Here is a 12,706-nt window from a genome sequence, read left to right as displayed (position 1 = left end):
CCTGGGGGTACATGGAGAAGAAGGCAAGAAACCCAAACCACGCCAAATCACAACCTTCGTTCTGTTTCCTGTCTGCAAAATGGGCAGAATTACGCCAGCTTCCCACCTACCTTGAGAAAAGGGATAATCAAGCTAGAAAAGATCGGGGAGTCTGTCTGGGAGAAGGAAGAGACGGAACAGAGGCATTTGTCTTTGGTGACTGTCGAAATGACCTTGAGTGTCTCTATGGCCTAGGCATTGTTCAACAACAGAATAACATTTTAGAAGAGGAGAAAAGACAGGAATTGAGAACATTTATTCCTGGGGTTTTGCTTCCAATAATGGTGAACGAGATCCTAGTACGCCAACTCTCTTGCCAATAACAACTATAACTTTGGACAAAATATAAAAACCTTTACCTGAAGGTACTGAAAAGCAACCAAAACCAGGTAGAAACTGGAAGGGAGGTTCTCATGGAAGGAAATGGCACTGGCTAAATTTCCCATTTTTTACAGCTTTTCACCTAAAGGCAGGCCCCATTAGGAGCCAGGCCAGAGAGAAATGGATGTTTCTCTCTTCCACCTCCTTCCCTTCCTCCCTCCCTCCCTCCCTGCCTCCCTCCTCTCTTCCACTATTTCTGAAAAGCAATGGAAAAAATACCCTGGGAGGGGGGGAGGGGAGAGCAACACTCTACAGAGGAACGTAACAATCCAGAGTCTCTACAACACATCACTCATGTCAGAGGTACAATCTGAAACACTAGACAATACAGAAATAGAAAAATAAGTGACTTATTCAAAGACAAGGCAACCAATGAGACTGACTTGCTGACCCTGAGATGACCGAGATGTTAAAATTGTAAGTATTTTAAAGAAGCTGAAGGATAAAATTTCAAATATGCTGATGAGAAACAAACAAATTGGAAATCTCATTAGAGAAACAAATTATTTCATAACAGCCAAATGGAATCTACCCCAAAATTAAAATGTATGTCCATACACAGACTTGCACAGAGATGTTCACAGCAGCATAATTCATCATGGCCAAAAAGTAGAAACAACCCAAAGAGCCATTCATTGACAAATGGATAAGCAAAATGTGGTATATCCACACAACAGATTGTTATTCGGCCACAAAAATGAAGTTCTAATACATGATACAACATGGATAAACCTTGAAAACATTATGTTAAGTGAAAGATACCAGGACAAAAGACCACATATTGTGATTCCATTTAAATGAAATATCTAGAACAGGTAAATTCAGAGACAGATGATGAATTAGTGGTTCACAGGGGTTGTGGAGGTAAATAGAAAGAATCTGCTAGTGGGTAGTTGTATAGGGTTTTCTTTTTTGGGTGATGAAAATCTTCTAAAATTAAATAATGGTAATGACTGTACAACACTGTGAAAATCCTAAAACCCACTGAATTATACTCTTTAAAATGGTTAATGTTATGCTATGTGAATTATATCTCAATTTTTTTAAAATATGCTTTTATTGATTTTTTTTTTTTTAGAGAGAGAGAGAGAGAGGAAAAGAGAGGGATAGAGAGATAGAAACATTGATGAGAGAGAAACATTATCAGTCAGCTGCCTCCTGCACGCCCCCTACTGGGAATCGAGCCTGCAACCAGGGCATGTCCCCTGACCAGGAATCAAACCCATGACCTCTTGGTTCCTGGGTTGATGCTCAACCGCTGAGCCACACTGGCTGGGCTATTACTCAATTTTTTAAAAGGTAAAAAAAAATTATGGGAGACTGGGTGATGAATACAGAGCTCTGTAATATATTTGCAATTTTTCTATAAATCTAAAATTATTCCAAAATACAAAGTTTATTTTAAAATAATACCATTTATAATAGCATCCAAAACATAAGTTCTTAGGAACATAAATTTAACAAACGATATTCAATACACTAAAAAGTATGTAAGGACACTCAAACAGAGAGATATGCCATGTTCATGAAATGTTAAGATGTCAATTCTCCCCAAATTAGGGTGACCAATGCTCCCAGTTTGCCTGGGACTAAAGGGCTCCCAAGATGGCAAGACTATCATTTTTTTCAATCCTCACCTGAAGATATGCTTATTTTGAGAGAGAGAGAGAGAGAGAGAGAGAGAGAGAGAGAGAGAGAGAGAAACATCGATGTGAGAGAGACATCCATCAGTAGCTTCCCTTACCCACCCCCACTAGGAATCAAACCCACAACCTAGGTATGTGCCCTGACTGGGAATCAAACCTGCAACCTTTGGTGTACAGGACAATGCTCCAACCAACTGATCCACCCGGCTAGAGCAAGACTGTAATTTCTTTTTCCTTTTTTAAAATTATCACTCAAGGATAGTTTTCCATTGATTTTTTTTTTAGAGAGAGTGAGAGGGAGGGAGGGAGGGAGGGAGGAGGAGAGAAAGAGAAACAGCATTGTGAGAGAGACATCAACTGATTGCCTCCCGCACATGCCTCAACCAGGGCCAGGGATTGAGCCTGCAAGTACGTGCCCTGGATCAGGAATGGAACCTGAGACCCTGGGGTGCATAGATCGATGCTCTAACCACTGTGGATACCAGCCAGGGCAAGATTATCATTTCTAAAACCAGGGTAGTTCAGGAAAACCACGATGAGTTTTTCATCTAACTTCATATTGATCTACTATTTCAACACAATCCCAAGCAAAATCCAAGCTGGATTATTTTTTTTTAAAGGATTTTTTAAAATATATATTTTATTGATTTTTTACAGAGAGGAAGGGAGAGGGATAGAGAGTTAGAAACATTGATGAGAGAGAAACATCGATCAGCTGCCTCCTGAACACTCCCTACTGGGGATGTGCCCACAACCCAGGTACATGCCCTTGACCGGAATCGAACCTGGGACCTTTTAGTCAGCAGGCCGACGCTCTATCCACTGAGCCAAACTGGTCAGGACCCAGCTGGATTATTTTTTAAGAAACTGATAAGCTGATTCTAAAATGTATATGGAAAAACAGAGAACCTAGAGTAACCAAAACAACTTTTAGGAAGAACAAAGTTGGAAGACTCACAATATTTAATTTCAAGTCTTACTATAAAGTAAAACAGATAGTACAGTATTGGTGAAAGGATAGACTCTATATCAATGGAAACAGATCTTGACAGAGTCAACTGATTGTCAACCAAGCTGCAAAGGCAATTCAGTGAGAAAGGCTAGTCTTTTTAACAAACTGTCCTTGAACAATTAGACACACATATGAAAAAAATATAAAAAATGAGCTTTAGCCCTAGCCAATTTGGCTCAGTGGATAGAGCATCAGCCTGAAGGGTCCCAGGTTCGATTACAGTCAAGGGCATATGCCTGGGTTGCACACTCCATCCCCAGTGGGGGGCATGCAGGAGGCTGCCAATCAATTATCTCTCCCATCATTGATGTTTCTATCTCTCTCTCTCTCTCTCTCCCTTCCTCTCTGAAATCACTAAAAATATATATTTTTTAAAACACACAAGACTGCCTGACTGGTGTGGTTCAGTGGTTGAGCATTGACCCATGAACCAAGGTTACCAGTATGCTTCCCAGTCGGGGCACATGCCCGGGTTGTGGGCTCAATCTCCAGTAGGGAGTGTGCGGGAGGCAGCCAATCAATGTTTCTCTCTCGGCAATGTTTCCATCTCTCTCTCCCTCTCTCTTTCTCTCTCTCTAAAAATCAATAAAAACATATTTAAAATAAATAAATGGTCCTGACCTGTTTGGCTCAATGGATAGAGCGTCGGCCTGTGGGCTGAAGGGTCCCAGGTTCGATTCCAGTCAAGGGCTGTACCTTGGTTGCGGGCACATCCCTAGTAGGGGGTGTGCAGGAGGCAGCTGATCGATGTTTCTCTCTCATCGATGTTTCTAATCTCTATCCCTCTCCCTTCCGCTCTGTAAAAAATCAATAAAATATTTTTTAAAATAAATAAATGAATAAATAAATAAAACTATAAGATACTACCAGAATAGCTAAAATTATAAAGACTGAAAATGTCAAATTTGGGCAAACATGTGCAGCAACCAGAACTGTCTCACTTTGTTGGTAGGAATGTAAAATGGTACAACCACTCTGGGAAAAGTTTTCATAAAACTAAACATAATCAGTGAGTTAGCAATTCCTCTCCTAGATAAGAACTCAGAAAAATAGAAACATAAAAAAAAACACCTTGTACATAAATATTCACAGGAGCTTTATTTATAATAGCCATAAACCGGAAATATCCCAGGTGTTCATCTAAGGTAAAACGGATAAACTGTGGTATATTCATAAAATTCTACTCAGCAATAAAAAGGAACTAGTAACACAAGAGAGATGAATCGCAGGGACATGAAGCTGAGTGGAAGAATCCTTACACAAAAGAGTACATACTAATGATTCCATTTCCATGAAGTTCTTGAACAGGCAAAATTTATACTTAAAGATAATCAGAAGAGTGCTTACTCCTGAAGGTGGGAGCAGAGGTGACTGGAAGGAGCAAGAGGAGACTTTCTGGGACAATGATAATGTTCTAAATCCTATTAGGAGTTTGCCGGGAGCCGGTCCATCCTTGCTGTTTCAAGGGACCTGGCATATATGGCATACTGTTCTTAATATGTTTGCTCACCTTCTTGGCACTATGTGTTTTAACCAAGGTCACCTCTCTGAGAAAGGTTGTTTTCCCAGGTAGGGATTTTCCCCTGTAGTTTGGGAGGGAATAAAACCCCTTAACTAAGTGCCAGGCGGGTAATTAATCATTTTAACTATGAACAATCATGCTTAAGCTACATAATCTTTACTCCCTGGAATGGAGATAAGAAACGCCCTAACCTTTGGAATAGAGATTGACAGGATTGGAATCAACTGGTATAAATACAGATGTAACAAGACAACACAGAACCTACACAGAACCTAGAGACAGAAGAACTTCACTGGAGAGAACATGGCAAAAGATCCTGGACAGAACCTGGCTGAAGAACCTAGAGACAGAACCTGGCTACAGAACCTGGATAGAACATGGCAAGAGAACCTGACTAGAACCTGGTGACCGAACCTGGCTGGAGAACCTGGACAGAACCTAGCGAGGGAACATGGCCACAGAACCTGGCTGGAGATCCTAACCAGAACTTGGCTAGAGATCCTGGCTAGGCTGCTGATCAACTGAACACTGTCTCCGTGTCATTCCTTCTTCGCCGACTCCGTCCACACCTTTGGGGACCCCTGGACCTGCTGGGGTTGGACCCCAGCAGGAGTTTGGGTTACACTTAATTATTTATGTACTAGAGGCCCGGTGCATGAGGTGGGGGGCGGTCCCTCAGCCCGGCCTGCACCCTCTCACAATCCGGGACCTCTGACTCCTAACCACTCCACCTGCCTGCCTGCCTGATCGCCCCTAACCGCCTCTGCCTGCCAACCTGATCGCCACCTAACTGCTCCCCTGACAGCCTGATCACCCCCTAACTGCTCTCCCCTGCTGGCCTGATAGACCCCTAACTGCTCTCCCCTGCTGGCCTAATCGTCCCCTAATTGCTCTCCCCTGCCGACCTGATCACCCCCTAACTGCTTGCTCCCCCACGCTGGTCTGATCTCACCCCTAACTGGTTGCTCCCCTGCCAGCCTGATCACCCCTAACTGCTTGCTCCCCCACGCCAGCCTAATCTCGCCCCTAACTGCTTGCTCCCCTGTGCCAGCCTGATCTCTCCCCTTACTGCTTGCTCCCCTGCTGGCCTGATTGCCCCTAACTGCTTGCTCCCCTGCCGGCCTGACCGCCCCTAACTGCTTGCTCCCCTGCCAGCCTGACCGCCCCTAACTGCTTGCTCCCCTGCCGGCCTGATTGCCCCTAACTGCTTGCTCCCCTGCCAGCCTGACCGCCCCTAACTGCTTGCTCCCCTGCCAGCCTGACCGCCCCTAACCGCCTCTGCCTCAGCCCCTGCCACCGTGGCTTTGTTTAGAAGGAGGTCGGACGTCCAGAAGATGTCTGGTCAACCCAGTCTAATGAACATATTACCCTTTTATTAGTATAGATTTGAAGAATGAATCAAATGGTAACTAATGATTTGTGCATTTCACTAAATGTAAATTTCAACTTAAAAATTCCATTAGCTAGCCCTAACCAGTTTGGCCCAATGGATAGAGCATCAGCCTGCAGACTGAAAGGCCCTGTGTTCAATTCCAGTCAAAGGCACGTACCTCAGTTGCAGGCTTGATCCCTGGCCCTGGTTGGTGCACACACAGGAGGCAACCAATTGATGTGTGTCTCTCTCACATCAATGTTTCTCTCTGTGTGTCTTTCCCCTCTCTTCCACTCTCTCTAAAAATCAATGGAAAGATATCTTCAGGTGAAGATTAGCAAAACAAACAAAAAATTCCATTGGCCACTAAAACCTACAAAGATGTCCTACTATCATTCAAGGCGGGACCTCAGAAGCAAGACAGAATAGGAGCTGGACCACTCTCTCTCCTCACCATCTCTACACACTTCCCTAAGCCATTCCCTAAGTCACAGAATAAGTCAGACAACATTTAAGACGTTTGCCCAACTCTTGTACAATCAGGCACCCATACCCCTGAGCTGTTCCTCTCCCACACCAGATCGCAGACTAGATTCTGCAGTCAGTCATTTACACCTAGCATAAATTAGTGACTGGCCTCTAGTCTTCAAAGGCACTTGCAATTTTACCTTAATATCTCTGTGTGCTCAGAAATGTTTCAGGCCCTAATCGGTTTGGCTCAGTGGATAGAGCGTCGGCCTGCGGACTCAAGGGTCCCAGGTTCGATGCGGGTCAAGGGCATGTACCTTGGTTGTGGGCACATCCCCAGTAGGGGGTGTGCAGGAGGCAGCTGATCGATGTTTCTCTCTCGTCTCGTCGATGTTTCTAACTCTCTATCCCTCTCCCTTCCTCTCTGTAGAAAATCAATAAAATATATTTAAAAAGAAAAGAGCCGAAACCGGTTTGGCTCAGTGGATAGAGCGTCGGCCTGCGGACTGAAAGGTCCCAGGTTCGATTCCGATCAAGGGCATGTACCTGGGTTTCGGGCATATCCCCAGTAGGAGATGTGCAGGAGGCAGCTGATCGATGTTTCTCTCTCGTCGATGTTTCTAACTCTCTATCTCTCTCCCTTCCTCTCTGTAAAAAATCAATAAAATATATTTAAAAAAAAATAAAAAGAAAAGAAATGTTTCAGGAAGCAGGGAGAAGGGTCATGAGGGGAGGTGGGAAGATTCTCACATTAGCTGCCCTGCACCAGCCTGACCTGCCAGATCTGTATTTACCCACTCCCCAAGCACACACCAGGGAACTCTGGCCCAACTCAATCAGAGGCAGAACCCGCCCACACAGGTCACTGTGGAATGGAGAAGACTGTGAACCTAGCCTCCCACTCAACTATCCCTCTGCAACTGAATATGGAGGAGACAAACAGTCCATGAAAGATACATCGAAACACCTAGAACAGTGTCTGGCACATGAGTGAATGAATGAAGCAAATGTTGTAAAAGAACCACAGACATTCTCATTCAATGATGGGATTAGAATGTGGATACCTCAGCTATAAACGTCAGGAGAAGGGAACAAACTTGTTTGGCCAAGTGGCCTTCCCCCTCCTCACCCCAGGAAGCCGTCATTAATCTTTCATCTACCTGGTAGGTGTGGGCCCGGAGTAACAATTGATTCACCCAAACAAATCCGGGTGTCCTCCACCCCTACCACCTGCGGTTCAGCTAGGTAAACAGATGTCTTCCTCCAGCTCTCGGCTCACCCCTCTCATCTGCTAATGTCATTTGCTAATTTAAAAGAAAGAAATGAAAGACGAAAACACGTGAGGACTAGAGCACAAAAAGAGAATTAGTTTGTTAAAGATCCTATGCTGTACACCTGAAACTAATATAAAATAATACTGAATGTCAACTGTAATCGAAAAATAAAATTTTAAAAATATACATCCTATATCCCTCTGTCTAGGGAAAAGCCCTCGGCCTGGGAAATGCCTTCTCATCAGAGGGAAGCCGAGGTAGAGAAAGTGAAGGGGGGAGGGAAAGAAAGGGCACAAAACATGGAGAAAACAAACCCCTTCAGGCCTTAACTTCGGGTCTGCATCTGGGCTCAGGTCGCTTCTGCCTGCTTGGCCACGGCACTCCCTCATCATTTCCTTTGAGGCCCCGTAAGTCCCAGGTCCAACAGCCCAGGAGGACCCAGGGGAGCACGGTGAGCTTACAACGCTCATGGCCTTACCTCTTTCCCTGCCAGCTGGCTGGCAGTATTCCCTAGGCCCAAGTACTTTTATGTAGGAGAAGTGAGCCTTAAAAACAAACAAACAGCCCTAACCGGTTTGGCTCAGTGGATAGAGTGTTGGCCTATGGACTGAAGGGTCCCAGGTTCAATTCTCGGTCAAGGGCATATACCTTGGTAGGGAGTGTGCAGGAGGCAGCTGAATTGATGTTTCTCTCTCCTCAATGTTTCTAATTCTCTATCCCTTTCCCTTTCTCTCTGTAAAAAATCAATAAAATATATTTAAAAAAGAAACAAACAAACAATAAAAACCTACAGCCCTAGCTGGTTTGGCTCAGTGGATAGAGCGTCGGCCTGGGGACTGAAGGGTCCTGGATTTAATTTTGGTCAAGGGCACATGCCCGGGTTGCCAGCTTGATCTCCAGTGGCGGGCATGCAGGAGGCAAGGTGATCAATGATTCTCTCTCATCATTGATGTTTCTATCTCTCTCTCCCTCTCCCTTCCTCTCTGAAATCAATAAAAATATATTAAAAAAAAAAAAAACTACAGCAAAGATACCAAACTGATCTAACCAAATTGGTCCTTTGTATTTTTTTCTAGTTCTGCTGGTTCCCACAAAGTAACAAGTACGATGTGAAACCCCCAGCAGTGCACCGCTGCTCTTCCCTTGCCTTCCCGAAGCCCATTTTAGCCTCTGGAAGCCAGTGCTGCCGGATTCAGGAAAGCAAGCCAACTGCAACTCCCAGCTCCTGTGGGGCAAGGCAGCTCCCCCTGCCTTCACCACCTTCCAAGGCTGCCTTGATGCCTCCTCTCCTCTGACCTGACCCAAGGACCCCACGTTAGATTCTATTCAAACAACCTCCCCCCATATGAATCCACTAACTGGCATTAAATAAGATCTTTCCCCATTTGCCGCCTCAAAATGTCCCAAAAGGTGGTTTTGTACAAATTCCAGCTAAATGTCTTCATTCTTTTTTTTTTTTTAATATATTTTATTGATTTTTACAGAGAGGAAGGGAGAGGGATAGAGAGCTAGAAACATCGATGGAAGAGAAACATCAATCAGCTGCCTCCTACACACCCCCTACTGGGGATGTGACTGCAACCAAGGTACATGCCCTTGACCGGAATTGAACCTGGGACCCTTCAGTCCTCAGGCCGACACTCCATCCACTGAGCCAATCCGGTCAGGGCCATTCTTTTTTTTTTTTTTTAAATATATTTTATTGATTTTTTACAGAGAGGAAGGGAGAGGGATAGAGAGTTAGAAACATCGATGAGAGAGAAACATCGATCAGCCGCCTCCTGCACACCTTCCACCGGGGATGTGCCCGCAACCCAGGTACATGCCCCTGACCGGAATTGAACCTGGGACCCTTCAGTCCGCAAGCCGACGCTCTATCCACTGAGCCAAACCGGTCTCGGCATTCTTATCAGGATTCTATTAAAAACCTCAACATCACTTCTGCCAAGAGACCCAAGTCAGGGAAGATGGCCCCGTGTAAAGACCACTGCATTGCACTCTCCATAGAACACAGTGTCCACTGGGTCCTGAGTGATGCAATGAGGCAGCATGCCTCATGGTGGAGAATCAGAGCACCTGGTGATGTGTTCACTTTGTCCACTGCCTCTTTCAGGTGGCAGCTAACCCGGGCCGGCCCAGGAACCAGCATTCACCACTGCTCGCTGGACCCCAGGTAGTAAGCATCTTGGCTGCCTCTGGCTTAGCACAAGCCCTCTCTATTTCACCCTCAGGTCTAGACCCCGACTCCACCCACCCCCTTTCTGCAATAGGCTCTATGCTCACCCTTCAAAAGGGGGTGGGGGAACCAGAGAATGCAACCGCTAATTCAAACCAGAAAAACCCAGGACACAGAACTGAAAAGGGTTTTTCATCCACCCTTCCCCTGTGAGAATTTCGGCTTTCCGAGCCAAAAACCTATTTTCTTCACTCACTCCTGCAAGTAAAAGGAGATGAAATGCGTGTATGTGGCTTTGCAAATGAGCTCTTTTTTTGCTCTTAAGGGAAGAAAAAGGGTGTGTGTGGGGGGGGGGGGCATACCAGACAGAATGGTAATGCATGGAGGTGACAAGCCAAGGTTTAACCTCACTGACCTGGGATGCAGAGACATCATCTCTGACAGGTGATGCACAACATCGAGTGCCTCTTGCTATCCCGTCTCTTTACCCCTGGGGACTAAAACACATGTTTTCTATTTGCTGCTCCTCCTCTGAGGAGGATTTATGGACTGAGGCAGAGCGGGGTTCCTTGGTATGAGTCAAAATCCAGGGCTGGAACAACTGGTGACTTGTCAACAGCACACCATCAAACCGCCGTCACAACCCCACATACATGCAGACAGACAGAACCAGGCTGTTACCGGGAGCTGACAGCCCCCTGAGTGTAGCGGCCGGTGCCAGAGAACACTCACTCCGCGCTGCAGTGGTTTAGTTTCCCAAATGAGAAGCTATGTCACACAGGCAAAGGCTGCTGCCTGTCTTCAAACAAGTGGGCTCTCTGAAAAGGCTGGAAAGGAGGAATTCTATTTAGCCGATGGGATGTGTTCACAACGCCATTTGTCATTTCTTTTACCCAAGCAGTTAACGACCCCAAACCTTCCGCGGGCCCTGATCCAACACCGCCACACCACCCAATACAGCAGAATACGAAAACCACACACTGCTCCAAGTCTGCAACTGAAAAAATAAATAAAAGCAGCCAGTTCAGAACCGGTAGATTCTGGCCAACCCCTAGGGCTCCCCTTCTAAGCGCCCCCATGGAGCAGAGACAGAGGCCCCTGTCTCCTGACCAAGCCTCTGGCTCCCGAGCACAAAGCCTGTCCCCCCAAAGCATCACTTTCCTAAGTAGGAAGTTCCTTCGGCCAGGAACCTGCGCGCTCCACTGGCTGGAAGACTCGAGCAATGGAGGCCTCCTGGAGTTGGCCCTGCGTGTCCCGGGGGCTGGGACCGCTCGGGGCGTCAGGGTCCCAGCTGGAGGGAATGCTCGGAGGAGAGCCCTCCTCCAGCCACCGGCCAGTTTTCTCACCCCCTCACCCGCCCCGCCGCCGCCCCCTCCAAGTTGAGCCGGGGAACCGGGGCTGGGTCTCCGCCGCCCGCGCGGGCGCCCCTCCCTGCAGCCCCGCACTCACCCAGCGCCCTGATGCGGAAGCCGCGGGGCGGGCGCAGCGCCCGGCGGCACCAGGCGTCGCGCAGCACCTGCAGGCTTTGGGGGGGCGCGTGCACCAGCAGCACCCCTCGGCGCAGCCAGCCCTGGAAGGCCAGCCGCGAGGCGGCGCGCGCCAGCCGCGAGTTCCAGAAGCAGCGCGCGTTGGCGCGGCGAAAGGCGCGGAACACCGCGTGCCCGCCGGGGTCCTCCGCGACCCCCGCCGCCTCCGGCGTCTCCAACCGGCTGAGCACCAGTGCCAGCGACCCCGGTGCCAGCTGCACGGGCCGGGCCATGCTGCGCGGACGGCCGTGGCCCCCCGCCTGGCGCAGCGGCGGGTGCAGGGCACTGGCGGCCCGGGCGCCGCACGCCCGGCGGGAGCGATCGGCTGACTGCGCGCGGCGCGGGCCGTCCGGGGAACCGGGCTCCAGGGGGCGGGGTCAGCGGGCTCCGAGGGCCGGGGGTGGGCGGGACGCGCGGCCCTGGGGCCGGCCGCTGCTCTCACCCGCGAGGCGCTCTGTAAGCGTTTCCAAGTGCCCAGTTCCCGGCTCACTCTCCGCATGCCATCCTGGCTCTGCCCGCCCCGCCCCGGCGACTCCCCTCGCTCCAGTGGGCCTGCCCGGGGCTTCCCCAAGTCCTCGGGGAGCCCTGCAGCCCCTAGAGAGCCGAGCCGCCTCCCACCGCGGCGCTGGCTGCACGGCCGGCCAGGGATCCCCAAAGCCGCGAGGGCCCGGTGGCCGCCCTGGCTTGTAGTCGCCCCCAGCGAGAGGGGCCACAAGGGACAGGCAGCCTGGAGGTGTCAAGAGCCTCGCTCGTGGCCGGAAACCCAGGTTTGAATCTGTGGGCTCCTAACCTGTTTAGACAGTTCACTTCCCCTCTCTCTGAGCTTCAGCTTATTGTCCTATAAAATAAGGCGCTGGGCCCCGCTGGCGCGGCTCCGTGGTGGAGCGTAGCCGTATGAACCAGAAGGTCACAGTTCGGTGGGCCGGTTGGGGCTCCGTCCCCAATGTGGGCGTGCAGGAGGCAGCAGATCAATGATTCTCTCTCATTGTTGATGTTTCTCTCTCCCTCCCTCTCCCTTCCTCTCTGAAATCAATAAAAATATTTTTTTAAAAAAGAGTTGGGACTCTCAGGACTTTTTCACCCTTGACTTTCTGAGGTTCTGGGATCTGGCCCCGCCCTGGGACATTGAAGTGATAAGAGAAGTAAAGGGTTCCAGAGGTGGCGCCCCAGTAGCGCTGCGCAGTGATGAAGTCGGTGCGATTCCGCCCTGGATTGGGTCGGGGGATAGGACTGGACTGAGACTCCGACTTGCCCGCAGTGTAACGGGAGAAGGAACTGGTGATCTGTCAT

General features: G+C 48.6%; 1 protein-coding gene across 3 annotated transcripts in view; it reads right to left on the bottom strand.

The window, feature by feature from the left end:
• The window catches only part of STOX1 (storkhead box 1), a 49,722-nt gene extending 37,984 nt beyond the window's left edge, over window positions 1-11,738 (bottom strand). For all 3 annotated transcript variants that reach the window (XM_036336919.1, XM_036336920.1, XM_036336921.1), the window contains exon 1: window positions 11,340-11,738. In XM_036336919.1, the coding sequence (XP_036192812.1) occupies window positions 11,340-11,649 (310 nt within the window). In that variant the 5' untranslated portion in view covers window positions 11,650-11,738. The remainder of the gene's footprint in view (window positions 1-11,339) is intronic.
• Between the last annotated feature and the right edge of the window lie 968 nt (window positions 11,739-12,706).

This window comes from Myotis myotis, unplaced genomic scaffold, assembly GCF_014108235.1.
Source record: "Myotis myotis isolate mMyoMyo1 unplaced genomic scaffold, mMyoMyo1.p scaffold_m19_p_15, whole genome shotgun sequence".
Classification (NCBI taxonomy): Eukaryota; Metazoa; Chordata; class Mammalia; order Chiroptera; family Vespertilionidae; genus Myotis; species Myotis myotis.
The sequence above is the reverse complement of the archived record's forward strand: the minus strand, read 5'-3'. Positions and strand labels throughout refer to the sequence as shown.